At 32.6% G+C, this 26,405-nt stretch overlaps 1 protein-coding gene across 1 annotated transcript; it reads left to right on the plus strand.

The window, feature by feature from the left end:
• On the plus strand, positions 1-25,988 carry LOC143076758 (uncharacterized). Its single transcript, XM_076252624.1, has 5 exons — positions 1-69; positions 5,078-5,357; positions 13,432-13,661; positions 17,234-17,633; positions 23,024-25,988. The coding sequence occupies exons 2-5, from the start codon at positions 5,141-5,143 to the stop codon at positions 25,939-25,941; spliced, it is 3,765 nt and encodes a 1,254-aa protein (XP_076108739.1). The 5' UTR covers positions 1-69; positions 5,078-5,140; the 3' UTR covers positions 25,942-25,988.
• Positions 25,989-26,405: the final 417 nt, after the last annotated feature.

Here is a 26,405-nt window from a genome sequence, read left to right on the forward strand (position 1 = left end):
GCCTTACACTACGTTTGTTAAAGCAGGTGGGCGGTGTTCTGAAATGAATTAAAGAAACAACACACAAAGGTAAATATTTAATTAGGAAGCCGTTGCAGTGTAATTCTACGCACATTTGCATCATAGCTCATAGCACTTTATGTTCTCCTTATATACAATTGCTAGGACAGAAGATTAAGTTTTGAAGCAGATTTTCATTCGTCAAAATAACATTTACTACAATACACCCGCGGATGCGTAATTGAATCAAAGTGTCTTTGTCTGATTTTTATTGTCGTCTTGGTTACTACTGATTAACAGTTTCACCACTTTTTTACTTTCAAAATCTTTCTGTTTAAACCCGTCGACCCGCAACTGGTTAAAAGTATTGGTAATATCAATTATGTGACAAAATGATGTGGAATAGTGTATGTTTTTCTGATATATGTACAGCTGGCTACATTTAGTATCTATCCCGCTAAAATTATGAGGTCAAATAAGTAAGCCGTAATTAACATGATGGGGAAGAAAAACGACGAATCAAACGATTAAACTTGATATGGTACTAATATATGACAATGATGTTGATGAAAAAAATACAACAAAAAAAAAACATCCCTGGCCTCATTGTTTTCAATTTAAATAGTGTTATCAATAATTTGAATGGTCACTTTGATCATAAGTGAAAAACTTAAAAAACTGTGTTGTTACCGCTATTAGTCATCAAGGGTTTAATTAGTTCAGTATTCATTTCTATTGTACTGAAATAAGTTTTAACAACATTTCTAAGAAACAAATTAAAATTGATCGATTAGGTTTAAACTTTAAGGCAAAGTCGACTTCTGATTGACAGACATTCCATGCGGAAAATGTTGTTTTCGGCAACGAAAAATTATGAAAGTACTAACTTTAAAACTTATTGTTCAAATATAAACAACAATTGAGTCTAAATATACATTCAGAAGTTTGTTAGAAGCTAAAGTTTATGTCCGTGTAAAATTTGAAGTGCTGTGTTTTTCTTATATATATAAATAAGCAATGCGATACTTTTGAAATATCAATGCGATACTTTTTAAATATCATAGCGGTGTTTTTGTATTATTGATATTAGTAATTATTAGTATTGATATTTGACTGCTGTATCCATATTTTGACAATTTTACCTATTATGTCTGTTTTTTTCATGCATCGTTGTAAATATGACAGAATTTGATGATACTGTCATACACGTGACAGGTTTAGCGCAATATAACCAGGTTCAATCCACCATTTTCAAAATTTGAAAATGCCAGTACCGATAGGGTTTAATAAACAATGTCGTAATCAAATAGCTAAGTATCAAAATCATTGTTCACATATATATAACATTTAGCAAATTTAAAATGAGCGCACCGAAATAATATATATCAGATATGCTCGCAACGCATGCATGGAAGACTTTCTTTATTGAAAACAATGAAACTAACTTTTGACAAAGATGAATCATACTGTCCTCGTTCAGATCGATTCGACAAAATTTGGCCTGTGCATTTTTGAATCTCCTTTTTTTATACAAATTAGACTGTTGGTTTGCATGTTTGAGTGGTTTGACACAAATAATGTTTTGGTTCCTATATAGCGTGGTGTTCGCTGAGCGTCAAGGCTCCGAGTTTAAGGCTCTACTTTGATCTATAATGGTTTACTTAAAACAAACTATTACTTTGATGGAAAGTTCTCTCAATCGAACTCATGCACCATCTTCTTAATATATTTATAAATCTTATATCAGATAAACCTCTTATAAATAACTGCTTTCCTGTCCTTCAAAACGTCAGGTGGTTGCTGAATCTTTTGTTAAGTGCAATATGAACAAACACACTTCTAAAGCTTAAAATGTAACGACAGTTATGATGGTACAAGAACGATAACGTCAATAAAAATACCAAATAAACAGCACTGAACGATCTAAATGTATAAATATAGAAAAAATATATACACATTTCTAACGTCAACAGACATTTACATCTTATTCATTTTTCTAAACATTTTTTTTTTAGTATTCATTGAAGAAATGAATTTATAACAAACGATACGGATTGTTATCTATACGATCGATTACTAGTCAAAAACGGAAGTCAAATATCTGTGGTAACAAAGCAACGGAATACTCTCACGGTCATCGCGATGTAAAAGAGCGTCCAGGCGGCGAGCTGATTATGTTCATAGTGATATCGATTTACCAACGGGGAAAGTCTTTGATATATTTTTTCTATGTTAATAATAAATAAATTTTCTGTTTGACACGATTTTTCATTTTCGTTGTATCTTAAGTTGTTCAATTTATAGTCTGAGGCTACTCAGTTGGTATCTTCAAAGTTCGAAACATCAGAAATCAGATATAGGAAGATGTGGTATGAGTGCCATTGAGACAACTCTCCTTCCAAGTAACAATTTAAAAAGTAAACCATTATAGGTTAAAGTACGGCCTTCAACAGAATTTGTACATTTTAATTTGTTTGGAATATTTATTTTACCATTTGAATATTTATTGTTGTTTGGAGCTGTATTGGATTGAACTGTTTGAAAGAATGTTTTTTTTAAGTAATGATATGTATGGTCCGCAACGAAGTTGTCGGTGCCATATAGCTTTACCCTTGTTCGAAATTCCGTCATTTCGAATTCGTAACAAACCATTATACAGAGTTTTTTTAAACGCCTTCATATATTGGGCTGATTTTTGTTATGTGAGTTAACCATGATGAGTTACAGATCAAGTTTAAGTTTTGTTCTGCTTGGCTTATTTTTGTCGAAATTACGGGCTATGAACTTTGATAAATTGTTAAAAATCTCAGTTATACAGACTTTTTTTCTAAATGGTTTCAGATATTGGACTATGATGATTTGCAGATGAAATTTGAAATTGTTTTGCTCCGCTTATTTTGGCAAAAATGAAGTGTTAACAACTTCGAAAATTGTTAAAAATCACAGTTATACTGAATCTTTTTGTATACGCTTTTATATTTTGAGCTGATTTTTGACATGTGAGACTACCATCATGTGTGTGTCCACATTTGTTATTGAAATTGCAGATTTTTCAACATTTTAAGACGGGACAATTCGTGTTGCTTTGACATATCTAGTTTTTGTCTGTTTCGATACTACCCATGTGGATAGGCTATAGCACTGTGACCTCAAGGGCAGATCCAGCCGTTTTCAAAAGGGGGTTCGAAACCTAGGATAAGAGGGTGGGGTCCAACTATATGTCCCAATTCAAATGCATTGATCGGCCACTGGACCTATATTAGAATCTAATAGGTTGGTAGTCTATTTACAACCGCATTTAAATTTCACCATTGCATCATCACTTCAAACAAAATTAGTCGGTTAAACCCATAAGATTTAAAACGATAGACTTAACAAGTTGTTAACACTTTCAAATATAAATAGGGTCAAGCAACATTTTTAAAATAATAAAACGTATTAGCGTTAATTTTGTTACAGATACGAAATTTTAGTGATATTGATCTTCAAACATTAAGCCGGTCATGAATGAAGTTTGTGAATTATGTTTGCGGTTCTTTTGACATGCATTGTGACGTGTAATCGTATCAATTTTATATTAGAAAACTATAGCAGTTATATTAGAAAAGTATCGCATTCATATTTTTTTATATTAAAAAAAATATCGCTATGATATAAGACAAACATCGCATTGATATTTTAAAATATAGCAGTATCTTTGACTTATAGACGATTTTGGCTTATCTAACAATTGAATTCATCTCAATTGCATTCCACATAATTTGCTACATGACATTAATTGAATTTGTACATCTACAAAAGATAAATCGCATTTATTCAACAATTCAATTTTCTCGTTTAAATACACCTTGCTTGGTATAACTAAAAATAATTCATGGAAATTATACAGCAGACGTATGTCTTTTTAAATGTCAGCCTGTTTTAAGAAAAGAATCATTACTTTATACTGAGAATTTCCCACAATGCAATTCGTTGATATAAGACAATATCGCTCATTGATATAAGAAAAGGTTTTATCGTTTCGCACCTTCCATAGACTAAGTAAGCATTTATCGCCTTCTCTAACAGAGAGCTTCGATTCTTTTGTTCTTTTTCAACTGGGTTTCCGACTGCAAAGGAGTAAGTTCGGTAAGGGTCATATTTGGCCCAAATTATAAAGTTCAATGTTACAAGATAAAAAATGTTTCAAGTTGACCGAAATATATGCGAGAAAGTTTTTTAGAACAATTTCTGTCATAGTTTTATTCTGAAGCGTTGATTTTTACATCCGAGTTAGGTCAAAGTAATGAATTTGGGTGAAATTCGTCAAAACGGCAGGATTTCAGCCAAGTTTATGATCAGAAAACATAGAGCGCAGCCGTCGCCAACTTAAATATTCAAGCGAAACATGTTAAATGTCTTTACAAACATTCTTGTCAAAGATCTTTTTTTGTCGACGTATGCGCTCTATGTTTCCCGTCCAAATATTCAATGGAAATTGACCCATTTTCCTGGTTTTTTCGTAGAAAATCAAAATGAGTACTATTTGTAACGTCCTATTGGGTTTTATAAAACTCTATAGAAAACTAAAAACTATTTATTCCTTGTATTTTAGTATTTTAGAATGAACTGTATCCCTTTTTTCATGATCTGGTACTGATGTCATGTTTCTTTAAGTCAGACTAACTAGAAATAAGAGTTGGCAATCCGATTTTACTCCTTAATTAACATATTTTATTTCCTGGCTGATCTAAGACTTTACATTTTTGGTTTTTGTTCACTCGTCCACATTGATAAGTAAAAGTAGTGAGATAAAAAGTGTAATCTGCAGCTTGGGTAATGTGGGGTTAAAGATTGTTCTTTGGTTCAAATTGTTTCAAATTTGATCACGTTTTCAAATTTTTCAGCTCTAAACGAACATCAGCATATCCGTTTTGGTCATACAATTGTGGTGACCTATAGCTCTTTGAATCCTTGCCATTTGGTCCCTAGTCATGCAAGTCGATAGTCTCAATCCAAGCAAAACTGTAAAGTTCTCTATGCTCAAAGTTTTACTATTTTAAAGCACCAAGTATATAATTTATTTTTCATTTTTCAGGACATCATGGACCATAAATTAACAATGATATAGATTTCAATTGCTACTAGAAAGATTTTTAGAATGATGGCACCCCTCCTGGAAGAAGAAGAGAATTATGTACGATTAGCTTTGTTATTGAAAGGAGTGTCCCCAAGAGCAGTCCGTATTTATTTTGACAGAGAATTCCCACCTTCTCATCTGCCTTCAACGCTGAATAAAAACTACAACACTCTTTATGACTTGAAAAAAAACAGGGTTTTGAACCAGGCTCAGTGGAATCTTTTGTTTCCAAGAAATGGTATGTGTATATGGCTGTAGCAACCCCGCAATAATAAATTTAGGTTTAACATGTTTTATATGGAATGTATGTGGTATCAACATCTAGCAATGCATTCTGCTGAAACAGTTGCTTCTATCTTCTCCCTGTTTTAGTTGCATAATATATCAACCACATCTGATGATGCATACTGTTGTATGCCTGGTCTATTTTTTTTATTTTTTACCAAAGTTTATACAGAAAATAATTATCTAATGGGATGAAATGATGAAAATAACATCATTTGAACCTTAAAATTTATTTCTAACTCCAAATATAAATGTACTCTAACTTGAATTATTACTAAAACTTGAGACGGGCTTTTAATTGGAAGAAGTGTTATTATACTTATAACTGTAGGAAATTTCTGGATCTGCATTTGAAATCTACTAAAATACGAAATACTGGAATTCTTTCTTGAAACTTAATTCAAAGGTGAACTCAAAATGGATATGCAACTCAAACTCAGATTTAACAACAAATATAACACTTATTCTCACTCAAATTCTATCTTACTTGAATTCGAAGCATGACTCAAAACTTAAACTCAAACTTCAACTCAAACAGGAACTATAAATCGAACTCAAGCTCAAACTTTAATTGAACTTTAAACTTGACTCTAATTTAATGGAGTCACACTCCTACAGCATGTACAGTCAGTCATGGAAATACTTATACAAGTCATGTTGATGAATAATCTTAATTTTCTTAAAAATTATTTATATAAATATGAGTATTTTTTTTAGCAACATCTTAAATTCTCAAGTTTTGTTTGTTCAAGACATGCCTATCCATTTCTTTTCTGTTTTGCTAATAATTTTCTGATTACAGTTTCATTTTTTACCTTAAGAAATAAACAATGAAATCTAGTTTTAGTAAATTTAGTAACTGTGCAAGGCCTCCAAAAATTGTTTCCTGTAGGCTTGTAAATGATAACTGACAAATGAGATTTTCATTGTCTATGAAATTGTACATTAATGAATAGTGAAGATGTAACTATTCATGACACACAGTTACACACTCATTTACAGCTTTACAATAAAAGAAAATATTACTTTTTACTAAGTAAACAAAACATAAGTACAACAATTTTGGATGTCTAAGTGATAACACTCTTCCTCCAAAATAATTCTTTTTTACAAATAATCATGAATAAATACAAAACACTGTATAAGGTAATAACCCGTCACTGACAGTTGAAGCTTGACTTATAGTTCTGTTTTGGTTAAGCAATTTGCTATCAGCAAAAACTTGATGCTTGTCCAATATTAATAAGAAATAATTACTTCATGTCATGCTCTATGCTCATTTTAACATGGGTAGGCATTATATTTGTCAATATTTTACACTGAGCGTTAGCGAGGTGTAAAATGTGGTCAAATATAATGCCTACCCATGTTAAAATGAGAATAGAGCATGACATGAAGGAATTATTTAGATTCTTATAGGACAAATACAGTATTTTTATAGGTCGAAGCGTACGAAATTACCGTTAAAACAAAAGGAGTCTGGGCATTGCATTTCATATTTGATAAGTTTAAAAGCTACGAGCAGGATAAATAAAGGTTGTTTCATAAAAAAATATAATAAAAGTTTATGCTAGCTGCTTATACGTATATATTTCAAAGGATAATGATGGAAATAACGTTAATATAAACAGTAAGTTCGTACGCGTGTGTCAAACATATTTTTTGCTCATTAGAACACGGCTTTGTTTACAAAGCGTAATAAGGACGTCATATTAGAATTAGTATTAATCCATCCAATGTTAACGTTACAGCCATAAAGGGGAAACAATATGACATATGCAACATTCTTCAAATACTATAAGCAACATGTCAAGTGTATTTGGTGTGTAGTATGATTGTTCGGTTTCCTTGTCTGTCTGGCAGTGTTCATCTGACTGTGTTCAATATTGTTTTGGATGTTGCAAAAAGTAAAAACACAAAAATACTGAACTCCGAGGAAAATTCAAAAAGGAAAATCAAAAATCAAAAGGCAAAATCAAACGTCCAGGCACATCAAACGAATGGATAACAACTGTCATATTCCTGACTTGGTACAGGCATTTTCTAATGTAGAAAATGGTGGATTGAACCTGGTTTTATAGCTAGCTAAACCTCTCACTTGTATGACAGTCGCATCAAATTCCATAACATTGTCAACGCAATATGCTAAATTTAAGGGGAAAAAATCAATATCTTGACATGGTGTAATTCATTTGTATTAACAAATGCCAGATAATTCCTATTCCCTTAAACATGTTAAAACAAATGTTGAATAAGAAAAAACAATAATATTACAGATTTGTGTAATATCTAATTTTAATGTTTTCAGTAATTGCCTGGACTGTTAATAAAGCTCTCGTAGTTTTTATGTTACAAGTTTGTGTATCTTTTTCTAATACTTTTGATGTTGCAGGTGGACCTGATTCCAATATTTTTGATGTTACGAATGTACCTTTTTCTAACACTTTTAATGTTACAGTTGTACCTTGTTTTCATACTTTTTGATGTTACAGTTGTACCTGGTTTTCATACTTTTGATGTTACATGTGTACCTGGTTCTCATTCTTTTGATGTTACAGTTGTACCTTGTTTTCATACCTTTTGATGTAACAGTTGTGTCTGGTTTTCATACTTTTGATGTTACAGTTGTACCTGGTTTTCATACTTTTGATGTTACATGTGTACCTGGTTTTCATACTTTTGATGTTACAGTTGTATCTTGTTTTCATACTTTTGATGTAACAATTGTGCCTGGTTATCAAACTTTTGATGTTATAGTTGTACCTGGTTTTCAAACTTTTGATGTTATAGTTGTACCTGGTTTTCATACTTTTGATGTTATAGTTGTACCTGGTTTTTATACTTTTTGATGTTACAGTTGTGCCTGGTTTTCATACTTTTGATGTTACAGTTGTACCTGGTTTTCATACTTTTGATGTTACAATTGTACCTGGTATTTATACGTTTAATGTTACAGTTGTACCTGGTTTTCATACTTTTGATGTTACAGTTGTACCTGGTATTCATACTTTTGATGTAACAGTTGTACCTGGTTTTCATACTTTTGATGTAACAGTTGTACCTGGTTTTCATACTTTTGAAGTTATAGTTGTACCTGGTTTTCATACTTTTGATGTTATAGTTGTACCTGGTTTTCATACTTTTTGATGTTACAGTTGTGCCTGGTTTTCATACTTTTGATGTTACAGTTGTACCTGGTTTTCATACTTTTGATGTTACAGTTGTACCTGGTTTTCATACTTTTTGATGTTACAGTAGTACCTGGTTTTCATACTTTTGATGTTACAGGTGTACCTGATTATAATTGAATACTCTCAACGTTACAGGTGTACCTAATTCTGATTCTTTTGATGTTACAAATGTACCTGATTATTATTTTGTTGATGTAACAGGTGTAAATGACTGATATTTTTGATGTTACAAGTGTACTTGATTCTAATGCTTTTGAACTTTCAAAATTGTAATTAATAGACAACTTTTGTTTGAGTTCGATGCATTTCAGTCAAAAACTTTGGTTTTAGTGAACGTCACTCGTGAGTTTAGGGTTGTGTTGTCACTTCTGTTCCAATGTTTTTCCAATGTTGAGCGAATGGTGGAAAACTATTATGTTATATTGCACGAATTATGCAGCAAATTAAATTCTTATAATTGCCATTCAACACCGATGTTTTTGGGATATTGTGATTGAATAACCACCGAACAAACTTAATTTATAGTTTATCCTGTACAGTGACGATAGCCAAGACGCTTGATGAACGTAAATCGTGCAAGGATACAGGTGATGTCCTCTATCTGGTAAATGACGTCACAAAGGGGCGCATAATTGACAAGTTTTTACCGGTGACGGATGAACTCGAAAGTGGTCTATTATAGCTTATTACATTAACATTGATGTTACAACTGTCATGACAAAATGATTCTAATACTTTAATGTTATATGTGTATGGTTCTTATACCTTTAATGGTAAACTGTGGGGGTTCAGGTGTATCTGGTTTCACAAATTTCAATATTACAGGTGTGCCTGATGCATCAGCTTTTGATATTACAGGTGTGCCTTATTCACCAGCTTTTGATATTACAGGTGTGCCTTATTCATCAGCTTTTGATATTACAGGTGTGCCTGATTCATCAGTTTGAGATATTACAGGTGTGTCTGGTTCGTCAGCTTAAGATATTACAGATGTGCCTGATTCATCAGCTTACAATATTGCAGGTGTGCCTAATTCATCAACCTTCGACATTACAAACGTGCCGGATTCATCAGCTTCTAATATTACAGGGGTGCCTAATTCATCAGCTTTCGATATTACAGGTGTGCCTGATTCATCAACCTTCGACATTACAAACGTGCCTGATTCATCAGCTTCTAATATTACAGGGGTGCCTGATTCATCAGCTTTCGATATTACAGGTATGCCTCATTCATCAGCTTTCGATATAACTGGTGTGCCTGATTCATCAGTGTTTGCTATTATAGGTGTGTCTGATTCATCAGCTTTCGATAAAACAGTTGTATCTAATTAAAATACTTTTGATATTACATGTGTGCCTGATTCCTTAGCTTTTTATATTTCAGGTGTGCATGATTCATCAGGTTTTGATATTACAGGTGTGCCTGATTCATTAGCTTTCAAAATTACAGATTTATTTGATTTAAAAACTATTGATATTACAGGTGTTCCTGATTCATCAGCTTTCGATATCTCAGGTGTATCCGATTTAAATACTTTTGTTATTACAGGTGTGCCTGATTCGTCAGCTTTCGATATTACAGGTGTATCCGATTTAAATACTTTTGATATTACAGGTGTATCCGATTTAAATACTTTTGATATTACGGGTGTATCCGATTTAAATACTTTTGATATTATGCGTGTATCCGATTTAAATACTTTTGATATTACATGTGTGCCTGATTCTTTAGCTTTTTATATTTCAGGTGTGCATGATTCATCAGCATTTGATTTACAGATGTGCCTGATTCATCAAGTTTTGATATAATAGGTGTGCCTGATTCATTAGCTTTCCAAATTACAGATTTATTTGATTTAAAAACTATTGATATTACAGGTGTGCCTGATTCATCAGGTTTTGATATTACAGGTGTGCCTGATTCATTAGCTTTCAAAATTACAGATTTATTTGATTTAAAAACTATTGATATTACAGGTGTTCCTGATTCATCAGCTTTCGATATCTCAGGTGTTACCGATTTAAATACTTTTGATATTACAGGTGTGCCTGATTCATCAGCTTTCGATATTACAGGCGTATCCGATTTAAATACTTTTGATATTACAGGTGTATCCGATTTAAACTCTTTTGATATTACGGGTGTATTTGATTTAAATACAGTTTGAGATATTACAGGTGTGTCTGGTTCGTCAGCTTAAGATATTACAGATGTGCCTGATTCATCAGCTTTCAATATTGCAGGTGTGCCTAATTCATCAACCTTCGACATTACAATTCATCAACCTTCGACATTACAAACGTGCCGGATTCATCAGCTTCTAATATTACAGGGGTGCCTAATTCATCAACTTTCGATATTACAGGTGTGCCTGATTCATCAACCTTCGACATTACAAACGTGCCGGATTCATCAGCTTCTAATATTACAGGGGTGCCTAATTCATCAGCTTTCGATATTACAGGTGTGCCTGATTCATCAACCTTCGACATTACAAACGTGCCTGATTCATCAGCTTCTAATATTACAGGGGTGCCTGATTCATCAGCTTTCGATATTACAGGTATGCCTCATTCATCAGCTTTCGATATAACTGGTGTGCCTGATTCATCAGTGTTTGCTATTATAGGTGTGTCTGATTCATCAGCTTTCGATAAAACAGTTGTATCTAATTAAAATACTTTTGATATTACATGTGGGCCTGATTCCTTAGCTTTTTATATTTCAGGTGTGCATGATTCATTAGGTTTTGATATTACAGGTGTGCCTGATTCATTAGCTTTCAAAATTACAGATTTATTTGATTTAAAAACTATTGATATTACAGGTGTTCCTGATTCATCAGCTTTCGATATCTCAGGTGTATCCGATTTAAATACTTTTGTTATTACAGGTGTGCCTGATTCGTCAGCTTTCGATATTACAGGTGTATCCGATTTAAATACTTTTGATATTACAGGTGTATCCGATTTAAATACTTTTGATATTACGGGTGTATCCGATTTAAATACTTTTGATATTATGCGTGTATCCGATTTAAATACTTTTGATATTACATGTGTGCCTGATTCTTTAGCTTTTTATATTTCAGGTGTGCATGATTCATCAGCATTTGATTTACAGATGTGCCTGATTCATCAAGTTTTGATATAATAGGTGTGCCTGATTCATTAGCTTTCCAAATTACAGATTTATTTGATTTAAAAACTATTGATATTACAGGTGTTCCTGATTCATCAGCTTTCGATATCTCAGGTGTTACCGATTTAAATACTTTTGATATTACAGGTGTGCCTGATTCATCAGCTTTCGATATTACAGGCGTATCCGATTTAAATACTTTTGATATTACAGGTGTATCCGATTTAAACTCTTTTGATATTACTGGTGTATTTGATTTAAATACAGTTTGAGATATTACAGGTGTGTCTGGTTCGTCAGCTTAAGATATTACAGATGTGCCTGATTCATCAGCTTTCAATATTGCAGGTGTGCCTAATTCATCAACCTTCGACATTACAAACGTGCCGGATTCATCAGCTTCTAATATTACAGGGGTGCCTAATTCATCAACTTTCGATATTACAGGTGTGCCTGATTCATCAACCTTTGACATTACAAACGTGCCGGATTTATCAGCTTCTAATATTACAGGGGTGCCTGATTCATCAGCTTTCGATATAATAGGTATGCCTCATTCATCAGCTTTCGATATAATAGGTATGCCTCATTCATCAGCTTTCGATATAACAGGTGTGCCTGATTCATCAGTGTTTGCTATTATAGGTGTGTCTGATTCATCAGCTTTCGATATCTCAGGTGTTACCGATTTAAATACTTTTGATATTACAGGTGTGCCTGATTCCTTAGCTTTTTATATTTCAGGTGTGCATGATTCATCAGGTTTTGATCTTACAGGTGTGCCTGATTCATTAGCTTTAAAAATTACAGATTTATTTGATTTAAAAACTATTGATATTACAGGTGTTCCTGATTCATCAGCTTTCGATATCTCAGGTGTATCCGATTTAAATACTTTTGTTATTACAGGTGTGCCTGATTCGTCAGCTTTCGATATTACAGGTGTATCCGATTTAATTACTTTTGATAATACAGGTGTATCCGATTTAAATACTTTTGATATTACAGGTGTATTCGATTTAAATACTTTTGATATTATGCGTGTATCCGATTTAAATACTTTTGATATTACATGTGTGCCTGATTCTTTAGCTTTTTATATTTCAGGTGTGCATGATTCATCAGCATTTGATTTACAGATGTGCCTGATTCATCAAGTTTTGATATAATAGGTATGCCTGATTCATTAACTTTCAAAATTACAGATTTATTTGATTTAAAAACTATTGATATTACAGGTGTGCCTGATTCATCAGGTTTTGATATTACAGGTGTGCCTGATTAATTAGCTTTCAAAATTACAGATTTATTTGATTTAAAAACTATTGATATTACAGGTGTTCCTTATTCATCAGCTTTCGATATCTCAGGTGTATCCGATTTAAATACTTTTGATATTACAGGTGTGCCTGATTCATCAGCTTTCGATATTACAGGTGTATCCGATTTAAATACTTTTGATATTACAGGTGTATCCGATTTAAATTCTTTTGATATTACGGGTGTATTTGATTTAAATACTTTTGATATTACAGGTGTGTCTGATTATAAACCTTTTTGTTTTACATGTATGTGATTCTAATAGTTTTCCTGTTACAGATGTTTACACTAATTTTAGTGTTACAGGTGTACCTGATTCTGATACTTTTGATTTTACAGTTTCACTTAGTTATAATACTTTTGCTGTTATAGGAGTGCCAGTTTCCACAACATTTGATGTAACATTGATGATTTGCTTGATCAGAAACTTGACATCTGTAACTCAGCCAATCAATGGATTTGACAGACTACCACAACCAGGGGAGACAACTCCAGGACCTGATCTAGCAAGGATTAAATGGTACAGGAATATATTAGCTCATCATGATAGTAACAAAATGTCCACTGCTGATTTCAATACAGCATGGAGTAATATATCGGATGTAAGTGTTACATAAGTATCAGTGATTTTATACATAGCATTGACAGGTTATGAGGGGACAGGGGATCTGTCACAAGTGTAAATTTTAATGTGTGCCTTCTTGGAAAATCCTTGATCCAACATGTATTTGTTTTTCCTCACAATTTTCTATGAGCAAGATATAGGAAGAAATTCGGTGTATGAGCTTTTCCTATGTCATGCTTAAGGGACTTCAAATATTAATTTTTCAAATATAAAGGTAAGTGTGAAATTCATTAGATAAAAAATATGTTTACATTAATTTTGAATTATATGGAGGTTTGATTGAATACTATTTTTTGTTTGCCTCTGTCGTACTAGAGGGGCATTAAGTTTAACCCTTGTCTGTCTGTACGTTTGTACGTCCCTAAGTTGGTTTTCCCTTCTCTAACTTTAGTTTGCCTCAACTATATATTATTAAACTTATACACAATGCTAATAACCGTATAATACAGACCAAGATTGAATTTTAATTTGGTGCTGTCACTTTTACTGAGATATGCTCTTTACAAATCGAAAGATTGCTAAATTTTATATTTTTTATTTTGTTTTCTAAAAGTATCAATCGTTGTCGTCAGCATCGTCCGAAGACAGATTTTTTCCGGATGAGAACTTTTGAATAATTTTTAAGAAATCATTAAAATTTTAGCACAATTTTTATAACCACAAAAGGAAGCTTGGGATTGATTTTTGGGGTTATGGTTTCAAAGGTTTAGGAATTAGGAGCCCAAAAGGGCCAAAAACAGCATTTATCTTATTTCAAGACAAAAAGTTGCGTATTAGTATTTCAATTGTTCTGACATTATATGTTTGATACCATAAGTAGAAGGTTGAGATCGATTTCAAGGGGTTATTAGGCAAACTGTCGAGGAATAAAGGGCCAAAAAGGGACCAAAACAAGCATTTTTTTAGTTTACAGAAATAACTTGTGTTTTAAGCGTATGGAGGATCTCTTTAAAATTTTACAAGAAGGTTCAATACCACTTAAGGAAGATTGGGATTGATTTTGGGGGTTATAGTGTCAATAGTTTAGGAAATAGGGGCAAAAAAAGGGGCCCAAAATAATCATTTCTGTAGTTATCAAACAATAACTTATGTGTAAGTGTATAAATCATTCTGAAAATTAAACCACAAATTTCCCTACCATGAAGGGATGGTTAGTATTGACTTTGGGGGTTATGGATCAAAATGTTTTGAAATTAGGGGTAAAAAAGGGGGAAAACTTGTAATTTCTGGTCAATGGACAATTTAGACAATTTAAAAGCAGTATAAGAAAGTAATTCTAAAACATTTAACATACAATGTTTCGTATGTTCGAATTTATCTCCCGTACAAAACTTGTATATTTTGTATAAAGAGATGTCAGGTTTTGGACGACTTGCAATAAAAAGTGGGGGTGGTAATGGATTTCAATTTTTTTTCCAATTTCTCAAATTTCAAATTTTTGAAACGATAAAAGAAGAAATCTTTTATTACACAATATTTTGCAATAGATTTGTAAGATATGACATTTGTTTTGTGTCATAAACTCAAATTATGTCAAAAATTTGATCGCAATCCAAATTAAGAGCAGTATCAAGCTATAATATTGTGTCCATACTTGCCTCAACTGTTCAGGGTTCGCTCTCTGTGGTCGTATAAAGCTGGCTCCTGCAGGGCACCTGACAAAGTAATTTGATAGAATTTCATATAGTACATGTACTAGCTGTGTATTGATTCCTACACTTTTTAAAATGCTATATACAAATGGAGGAAATTCAATTTCTTTTGAGTAATCTATAACCAGTATATTTTAGATACAAGAATGTTAAAATGTGGAATTCAAATAATTGTTATAATTCAGTATTAGTTAAGATATTTAGCACTAGCCTAATAAATAATTTACTTGATAAAGAGTTAATATAAATCTAAACAATTTTAGATAAGTGTAAAGCAAATTATTATGTTATCCCCTCAGGGCTAAATGACAATAGAGAATTAAGGATAAGAAAAGAGTTATATATACAAAAGGGATTTCTGACTTAATTTAGGTTATGTCACAAAGACTAGATATTTGGGAAAATAGATGGGTGAATGATCGTAATTACGGAGCATACCGAAATAGGCGGATGTGTACTTAATATGTCAGTTTTCACAGGAACAAATAAAAAGAAAAGAACCGAAAACCTTGCGACTGTTTTCACAAAATTTTAAAAAATTAAAAAAAATGAAGAGTAAAAATGCTCACAAGCCATGAACATTTCAAAGTAAGTTGCAATCAATTTTAAATTAGTAAGATTTTTATTCATGAGAGAGCGGTTGGCTAGACACGCGTAACTGTTTTATACATGTTAGGCTTGAAAATCTTAAATTCTCATGTAAAGTAAACGGAAAAGTTTTTGTCATGAGTAATTATTATTAGGTTTTACTGCTAACTTTGACAAATATTTTATTGAAGTGTTTAATGAAAGAATTTCCAAACAAAAATTTAATCCAAAAGTTGGCCGGGATGATAGGTTTAAGAGCTTTGATCCTAAAAAAATATGGATTTTACTGAAAGTCCAATTGCAATTATTTCATGCAATTTAACAAGAAACAGAAACATGAATTGCTAAGCATACGATGTTAGATGTTTCAGAACTGTTAAGATTTTAAACACATAAATAAATTCTAAATTGGTTCCCATGATAAAAAAAAATTAAACTGCTTAGGGCCCATTCTTTAAATGCATCCAGAAATATTAAAAGCCATCCGTAAGAATAAATCTGTCAGACGTCAGATCGAATAATCTCGGACTAGGTTGAATGCTTTAGGTTGTTTACAACTTTGGAATTATCATAAAACTAAAAAGGTGTAACAATTCTTTTACATGTCTCGTAACCTGATATGTAGAGGTCATCACATGCGTGTAATTATTAACTTCTTTTAGTCTTTTAAACATATTTGATAAATAAGTTAATAACATTTTACGATACAGAAAACCATAAATATTTGAGTAACACTCGATAAAAGTTTACAATCTTTTGATTCATAAACTATCCTGGATTTTTACCAAACTTGAACAGAAGCTTCTTACAATCAAAAGATAGTATCAAGAGGAATACAGTGATATTTTTTGCCTTAAATTACTGGAGAATAAAGGCTGTTTCCCCTGGAAAAAAATCCTAATTTGAAAAAAAATGGCTTATAATTTTTCCCAAAAAGACAGCTATTTACCAAACAGTGCAGTCTCAGTTAGTTATTGTGCATGAAAACAAACTGAAAAACACTTATGTAAATATTTTTCATGACTCAAATGACTATATGAGCAGATTTTAGGGTCTATTTATGCATCTTCACTGACAATAAGGGATCTGATTACAAATGACGAGTTACCTCTTGAGAGGGGTCTGAAAATTTAAGTTCCAATCAAATTCATAGTTTATAATAAATTTCTGAATTCAATAAAAATGACGCATATTTTCCCAATAAAAAAGGGAAGAGGTACTTTTGAAAAAAAGGCATCAATATCACTGGAATATTTTTATTGATTTTTCCCTGATTTTTGTTGAGCCTGTGATTTTTATAATTTTGTAGGCAGTAAGTAGATTGGGTGGTCAGCCAATGAACCAAGAGTGCCAAGAGTTAAAGGTGAAAATCTTAGATCAGTCAAATCAGGAAATTATGCTGGAAATCAAACAATCACATGAAAAGATGAAAGAATTAGAACAAACAGTGGATATTTTGGAGACAAAGCACTCAGAAGTGACGGAAAATCTTAGGACGTTACAAGATTCCCACATAACTTTACAGACTGAACACTCAGAGGTGTCAGGAAATCTTAAGACGTTACAAGATTCCCACATTACTTTACAGACTGAACACTCAGAGGTGACAGGAAATCTGAGGAAGTTACAGGTTTCCCACATTATTTTACAGACTGAACACAGGGAAGTCACAGAACTTTTGAAAGACCCAATACCGTTGAACATCAGAGGTACATTATAATCATTTAGACAAAGGTTGTAGAGTTATATAGCTGAGCATGTGAAACAAGGGAATTTGCCTTCAATATTTACTGTATTTCTTGTATTTTTAGCTCACCTGGCCGAAAGTTGGGTTGCTGCCCCTAAATTGGTAATTTTAAGGAAATTTTACTGTTTTTGGTTATTATCTTGAATATTATTATAGATGGAGATAAACTGTAAACAGCAATAATGTTCAGCATAGTAAGATTTACAAATAAGTCAACATGACCAAAATGGTTAGTTGACCCCTTTAGGAGTAATTGCCCTTTATAGTCAATTTTTCACCATTTTTCGTAAATATCCATGATCTTTTACAAAAATCTTCTCCTCTGAAACTACTGGGCCAAATTAAACCAAACTTTGCCACAATCATCATTGCTGTATCTAGTTTAAAGTTTGTGTTTAATTACCCGGCCAAACATCCAAGATGGCCGCCATGGCTAAAAATAGAACATAGGGGTAAAATGCAGTTTTTGGCTTATAACTCAAAAACCAAAGCATTTAGAGCAAATCTGACAGGGATAAAATTGTTGATCAGGTGAAGATCTATCTACCCTGAAATTTTCAGATGAATCAGACAACCCATTGTTGCTGCCCCTAAATTGGTAATTTTAAGGAAATTTTACTGTTTTTGGTTATTATCTTGAATATTATTATAGATGGAGATAAACTATAAACAGCAATAATGTACAGCAATTTAAGACTCAAAAATAAGTCAAATGACCAAAATGGTCAATTGACCCCTAAGAAGTTATTGTCCTTTACAATCAATTTTTAACAATTTTCATAAAATTTGTAAATTTTTACTCCTGGTTACATTTTCCACAGAAACTACTTGGCCAAGCTCATTATAGATAGTGATAATTGTAAGCAGCAAGAAAGTTCAGTAAAGTGAGATGTACAAACATATCACCATCACCAAAACACAATTTTGTCATGAATCCATCTGCTTCCTTTGTTTAATATTCACATAGACCAAGGTGAGCGACACAGGCTCTTTAGAGCCTCTAGTTGGCTTTTAACCTCACCTGACCTAAAGCATCAAAGGAGCTATTGTTGTCATTTGGTGTCCGTTGTTGTTTTCTGTTGTCAGGTAATGTGTAAAACATTCTACTCTAAAATTAACAACTGGGCCAGTTGTCATATATGTGTCTGATGATCCTCTCTACAAACCAACATGGCTGACATTAGTAAAAATAGAACATAGATGTAAAACGTGAGTTTTATCTTAAAGGTTTTTTCTTGAGTAATCTTCTTCTGTTAAACTGTTCAATTGATTGAAACCAAAGTGTGTCTGTTCATGTATCATGTGTAAAAGATGTCAACTATATAGTTTGAAATTTTCCTCCATTCTAAGCAATCAACATGGCCACCTTTTCTCCAGTCTGAGCCATCAACATGGTAACTATGACTAAAAATATAACATAGGGGGCAAACTACAGTTTTGATTAGTATCTGGAAAACAAGATGAGAAAAACTGAAAGGGGAAATATGGTTAGCATAACAAACTCTATCTACCCTAAATATTTTAGAAAAATCTGTCTTATTTATAATTTACTTCCCCAGTCCTGAATTGTTGATTTTTGTCGAGCCTACGACTTCTGTCACAGAAAGCTGAACATAAGGATTGTGATCCAGTTGCAGCGGGGGTGTTAGCTTACTTCTTGAAAGCGTAATATTTCAGAAGGAAGAAGACCTGGACCCTTCCTACTGTGTATATAGATGCCTTATGTTCCGAAGTTTCCGTCTGTCATATGTCCGTTCTCCTTGACCTCATTATGGTTCAGTGACTACTTAAAAAAATGTAATTTATCTCCTAATAATAGTAATAGGATAACTATATTTGGTAAATTCGTACCTTGCAAGGTCCTCGTGTCTGTCAGACAGTTTTCACTTGACCTCAATCTCATTTCATGGACCAGTGAACAAGGTTAAGTTTTCGTGGTCAAGTCCATTTCTAAGATACTATAAGCAATAGGTCTACACTATTTGGTGTATGGAATTCTTGTCAGGTATACATGTCCAACTGACAGGTGTCATCTTACATTAGCCTCATTTTCATGGTTCAGTGGATATGGTTAAGTTTTTGTGTTTTGTACTGTTTTCTAATAATGTATACAATAGGTCTACTATATTGGTGTGTGGAATTCTTGTAAGGTGTACATGTCCAACTGGCAGGTGTCATCTGACCTTGATCTCATTGTCATGGTTCAGTGGTTAAAATTAAGTTTTTGTGTTGTGGTCTGTTTTTTTAACAATATACGCAATAGGTCAATAGTTTTTGGTGTATAGCAATATGTTATGATGTGCATTTCAGTCTGTCAGTTTTATTTGACCTTGACCTCCTTTTCATGGTTCATAGCTCAGTGTAAAGTTTTTATATGACTGAAAAAAATGTGTAGTCGTATATTGGTATGATGTTGGAGTCTTTGTTGTCGTCATTGTCATCGTCCGTACTAAATCGTGTGTTTTAGTGAATGGATCTCTATGAAATTTTAATACAAGGTTTATGACCACAAAAAAAGAAGGTTGGAATTGATATTAGGAGTTTTGGTCCCAACAGTTAGGGATTAAGATCCTAAATAAGGCATTTTCTTGGTTTTTGCACAACAACTTCAGTATAATAGAACAAGAAATCTATGAAATTTAAATGCATAGTTTATTACCTCAAAAGGAAGGTGAGGATTGCTTTTGGGAGTTTTGGTCCAAACAGTTTAGGAATAAGGGGCCAAAAGGGTCAAAATTTTAAAAAAAATGAATTATTAGGGTTCTTTGATATGCTGAATCTAACCCTGTAGATTCTTTTAAAAATTTTGGTCCCGTGATATATGGGGTTCTTCGATATGCTGAATCTAAACCATGTATTCAATTTTTTGATATTTTGGCCCAGTTATCAAATTGTTCTACATTCATGACATTGAGTTCAAAAGGGCCCTAAATTAAACTTTGTTTTATTTCATTAAAAAATTAATTCTTGGGATTCTTTGATATGCTGAATCTTAATATGTATTTCGATTTTGGATATTGGACCATAATAGGTAAATTTAATATGTGTAAGTTCTTAGATCACATTCATTCTGTGACAAAAACCTATGCTGTGTCAAAAATATAATCACAATCCAAATGCAGAGCAGTATCAAACTTGAATTGTGTGTCTATACTTGCCCCAACTGTTCGAGTTCGACCTCTGCGGTCGTATCCAGCTGCAACCAGCAGAGCATTTTATTGTGTTTTGGTCTGTTTTTCTTAAACCATAATCAATATATGTAGGTTAACTATATTTGTTGTATGGAAGAGTTGTAAGCTGTACATGTGTGCCTGGCATGGTCCATCTGACGGTGACTTTATTTTCATGGTTCATTAGTCAATGTTAAGTTTTCTTGGTTAAGTCTGTTTCTTAGAAACTATAAGCAATAGGACAACTATACTTCACTGTATATCATCAGTACAGCGAATATAGGTACGTGGGCGGGCGGGCATGAGCGATTTTGACCTTACACAGTAACGAAAATCAGTATTTTGTTCACATAATAACAATATAAAAAAGAAGATATGGTATGATTGCCAATGAGACAACTGTCCACAAGAGACCAAAATGACACAGACATTAACAACTATAGGTCACCATATGGCCTTCAACAATGAGAAAAGCCCATACCGCATAGTCAGCTATAAAAGGCCTCGATGAGACAATGTAAACAAATTCAAACGAGAAAACTAAAGGCCTTATCTATAAAAAAAAAATAACGAAAAACAAATATGCAACACATAAACAAACGACAATCACTGAATTACAGGCTCCTGACTTGGGACAGGCACATAAATAATGTGGCGGGGTTAAACATGTTAGCGGGATCCTAACCTGGGACAGTGGTATAACAGTACAACATAAGAACGAACTATAAAAATCAGTTGAAAAAGGCTTAACTCATCAGATAGACAAACATACAAGTGCAAGTGGCACTTCAATCTAATTCTAAGAAATGATTTGGTCGTATGCTGATAATTAGAGATGTCTCAGTATTTTCCCAAAACAAGAATGACTACTAAAAACATGTGCAAATACTTGTCAAAGAAGTTGGCGCTTGTCTCATCCGATATAATTCATTGCAACTCTTTTTCTGATGGAAGGCCACTGTGTGTGGGTAATAAGTATAGCTGTTTCAATAATTGACATTGAAATCTTATTTTTCGATATTTTATTCCGAAAAGAATTGGTGTGTACAGTGTTAAGCTGACCACATGAATCCTTCTTTACGATGCATAGTTAAGTTGCTGTACATCGTACACAAATACTAAATTTTCATACTCGTTTATTACCTAAACAGTTTCAGGAAATACGAAATCACATGTAGGTTTATGATTGGTAACTTTTACTTTTGCCTTGTAATCATGGTAATAGCTTTATTTCGGATAAAACATGTAAATGTCTCAACAACTGTATCGAAATTGACAGTTAGTGTTAGAATTCCCAACTTTTGCGCATGTACAAGTTAATTTTTCTTATTAGAATATCAAGTTGTCTTATAAATAAGATAAAAACGATGCAAGATTATTTGCCTGCAGGAATTTCAGATGTTGACGGATGTACATCGAATGTTGATAAAACAAAACAAAGCTTTTCGTTACCGTTTCAGTTCAAAATAGACCAAGCCTTCTTGGTTAGTACCTATATCTGCTGTCCTGATGATACACGATGTACTTAGTGTATTGCATAATTGTAATGTGTACATGTATCTCTTGTCTGGTTTATATGACCTTGACCTCATTTTATTGAATCAAGTTAACTTCATATAATAGTTGTAGTAAAGCTTTATATTTAGAACTATCAACATAATAATAATGATTAGAAAAAGAAAGCGATACATTGCAGCATGTGCACTCTTGTCATGACAAATTACAGTTCAAATTTGAATTTTGTTACGGTCTGATAATTTCGTGCAGAGTAATGGTCCTTGGGACTCAGAAAATGCACTAACATGACTAAAATAATCAGTTTTCCACACGTTTTTTTGGTCATTCTTGAAGATATTGACTTGATATTTGTAATATAGTTTACCCCATGACAAATTATAGATCAAGTTAGAATTTTGTTTCAATACAATAAATTTTTAAACCGGTAGGGGACTTTATCTTGCCATGCAATACTCACAGAATGCTTCTTCTATAAAAAGATATGATTTGGATCAAAAACACATTATATCTTTTAATAAAGAATAACCTCGATTATGTAAGCTCAAGTCCTTAAGTTCTATAAATTTTATATGGTATATGAGTACATATCAGAATGGCAAAATCACAGAAGTCAGTCTCAAATTAATTGTAAATTTTAAAGAAAAATCAAATTATTTCCTTTTAGGTCAAATTAAAGAGGAATTAGAAACTTGGACAGAAGATGACAAAATGTTTATAGAAACAAATGGAGCAAAGAGTGTATTAAAATATATCAAAGAAAATGGTTGTGTTGTTGTCACCGGAAGTCCGGGAACAGGAAAATCATCATTGATGCGTCATGTTGCTCTACAAATGCAAGAAGAAGGCTTTGTTATTTTACCGGTATCAAGCCCTAAAGAAATTATCAAGTGGTACAATCCAAGTAAGAAAATCCTGTTTGTTGTTGATGACTTTTGTGGAACATATACCATAAATCATATGAAGTTTGAAAGCTGGAAAAATCTAATGGAAAAAATCAAAACATTAATAGAAGAAAAACCTGTCAAATTAATCATGTCTTGTAGACTTCAAGTTTTCAAGGATGAAAAAATGAAATCTTTATCTTTTGATCAGTCCTGTGAATGTAATCTTTTGTCAGAAGATAAACGCTTGTCAGAAACAGAAAAACAATCTATTGCTGAACTTTACTTGAAATCAAATGCCTCTAAAATCAAGGAATATTATGACATGTTTGACTGTTTTCCTCTTTTATGTCAATTGTACAGCAAAAACAAAAAAATGATAATAGAAGATTTCTTTAAGAATCCATTTACAGTTTATAAAGAAGAGATATATAAATTACAGACGGAGGGAGGACATGTCAAATACTGTGCACTTGCTCTGTGTGTCATGTTTAACAATCATATTAAAGAAGAATGGTTCACAGAAGATGTCGATAAAGATATCAAAACAATTATAAAGAACACTTATGAAGCTTGTAACGTGGTTAAAGGAACTTCACGATTGGTACTTCGTGATGCGCTGGATTCACTAACTCAAACGTTCATCAGAAAGGATGGTGAAGTGTACAGAACAATTCATGACAAGCTGTTTGACTTTCTTGCTTCTTACTTTGGCAGCACTATGATTTATTGTTTAATAAATAATGCTTCAAGTCATTTTATTCGTGAAAGGTTTGTTTTTGAAAAAAAAAACAAGAGAGATAAATTTTTAATAGATGTATCAGAACGATATCAGCAAATGTATATAAATAGATTGATAGATGACTGGTTTAGAGGAACGATAGTAGATGTCTTCTGTAACATCAATATGGATGATCAAATCTTCAGACAAAGAATCCGTGTGTATTTAAAAGGTTTAGATATATCAAAACAAAACCGATTAGCAAGTCTACATGACACACAAAACAATAGCACACCATTAATACAGTGTTGTTATGTAGGAGATATTGATATGGTTGCATGGTGCTTATATCATTGTTACAGTAATGTAAACCATTGTAGTAAAGATGGAGCATCATCTCTGTCCTTTGCTTGCCAGAACGGACATGTTAAAGTAGTTGAGATGTTAATAAACAATAAGGCTGACATTTATAAGTGTGTAGATGATGGTGCATCACCTCTGTTCATTGCTTGTCATAATGGACATACTAAAGTAGTACAGATTTTAATAAACAAAAAGGCTGACATTAATAAGTGTGTAGATGATGAATCATCACCATTGTACATTGCTTGTCAGGAAGGACATACTGAAGTAGTACGGATGTTAATTAACAATAAGGCTGATATTTATAAGTGTCAAGATACTGGATCATCACCTCTGTACATTGCTTGTCAAAAAGGACATACTGAAATAGTACAGATGCTAATAAACAATAAGGCTGACATTAATAAGTGTGTACATGATGGAGGATCACCTCTGTTCATTGCTTGTCAGAAGGGACATGCTGAAGTAGTACAGATGTTAATAAACAATAAGGCTGACATTGATAAATGTATAGATGATGAATCATCACCTCTGTACATTGCTTGTCAGGAAGGACATACTAAAGTAGTAAATATGTTAATAAACAATAAGGCGGCCATTAATAAGTGTGTAGATGATGGAGCATCACCTCTGTTCATTGCTTGTTATAATGGACATACTGAAGTGGTACAGATGTTAATAAACAATAAGGCTGACATTTATAAGTGTAGAGATGATGGATCATCACCTCTGTTCATTGCTTGTCTGAATGGACGTACTGAAGTAGTACAGATGTTAATAAACAATAAAGCTGACATTAATAAGTGTAAAGATAATGAATCATCACCTCTGCTCATTGCTTGTCAGAATGGACATACTGAAATAGTACAGATGTTAATAAACAATAAGGCTGACTTTAATAAGTGTAGAGATAATGGAGTATCACCTCTGTTCTTTGCCTGTCAGAAAGGACATACTGAAGTAGTACAGACGTTAATAAACAATAAGGCTGACATTAATAAGTGTGTAGGTGTTGGAGCATCACCTCTGTTCATTGCTTGTCATGAAGGACATACTGAAGTAGTACAGATTTTAATAATTAATAAGGCTGACATTAACAAGTGTGTAGATGACGGAACATCACCTCTGTACATGGCTTGTCAGAATGGACATACTGAAGTAATACAGATGTTAATAAACAATAATGCTGGCATTAATAAGTGTACAGATACTGGAGTATCACCTCTGTACATTGCTTGTGAGAATGGACATACTAAAGTAGTACAGATGTTGATAAACAATAAGGCTGACATTAATAAGTGTAGTAATGAAGAAGTATCACCTCTGTTCATTGCTTGTCAAATAGGACATACTGAAGTAATACAGATATTAATAAACAATAAGGCTGACCTTAATAAGTGTACGGGAACAGGAGAAACCCCCATATTTATAGCTTGTTATAAAGGTCATGTTAAGGTTGTTGAATTGTTGTTAAAACATGAAGCAGATTTTAACATTAGATGCAGAGAACTAACACCACTAGATATAGCAAGCAGAGAAAATCATACCAATATTGTACATTTGTTTAAAAAAATAGAAATAATATACATGAGAAGTTCGGTGAACATGATAAAATAGATCAATAGAACTATTATGCTGATGATATAATTAAACAAAATAAACCTGCGATCATTAACTTTGTTAAACATTACAAATAGAAAAAATACGGAATTTGTTGTTTTCGTTCTTTAATTTTAGTTCGCCTAAACCAAATGTTATATAACTTGTACACAAGACATTTATCGTTCTTCGGTTATGTCCCTATATAACATTATATGATATGCAAAGGGGGCATCATCTGTGTCCCATATACACATTTTACCATTTATTGTCTACCCTGCCACTTTTTTTCGGAAAAGCGATACAAAGCGATTCTACATACCGTCGGCGGCGGCAGCTTCCACAAATATTCACTCTGTGGTTAAAGTTTTTGTATGTTCTTGAAATTTTGATAAGTTCGATTTGTACCAATCTTGGTCAGATGCTTATTTATGATCATTAGAAAGTATCAAGAAGAAAATTTTGTAAAAAAAAATCTTGTT

Source organism: Mytilus galloprovincialis, chromosome 5 (genome assembly GCF_965363235.1).
Source record: "Mytilus galloprovincialis chromosome 5, xbMytGall1.hap1.1, whole genome shotgun sequence".
In the NCBI taxonomy this organism is placed as follows: domain Eukaryota; kingdom Metazoa; phylum Mollusca; class Bivalvia; order Mytilida; family Mytilidae; genus Mytilus; species Mytilus galloprovincialis.

What these genes read in the sequence shown, in the direction of transcription:
- LOC143076758 (XM_076252624.1), top strand. Translation starts at nt 5,141, where the DNA reads ATGATGGCACCCCTCCTGGAAGAAGAAGAGAATTATGTACGATTAGCT. An exon ending in TCTTTTGTTTCCAAGAAATG is followed by an intron (nt 5,358 to 13,431) that starts GTATGTGTATAT and finishes TTGCTGTTATAG; the next exon opens with GAGTGCCAGTTTCCACAACA. An exon ending in CATGGAGTAATATATCGGAT is followed by an intron (nt 13,662 to 17,233) that starts GTAAGTGTTACA and finishes ATAATTTTGTAG; the next exon opens with GCAGTAAGTAGATTGGGTGG.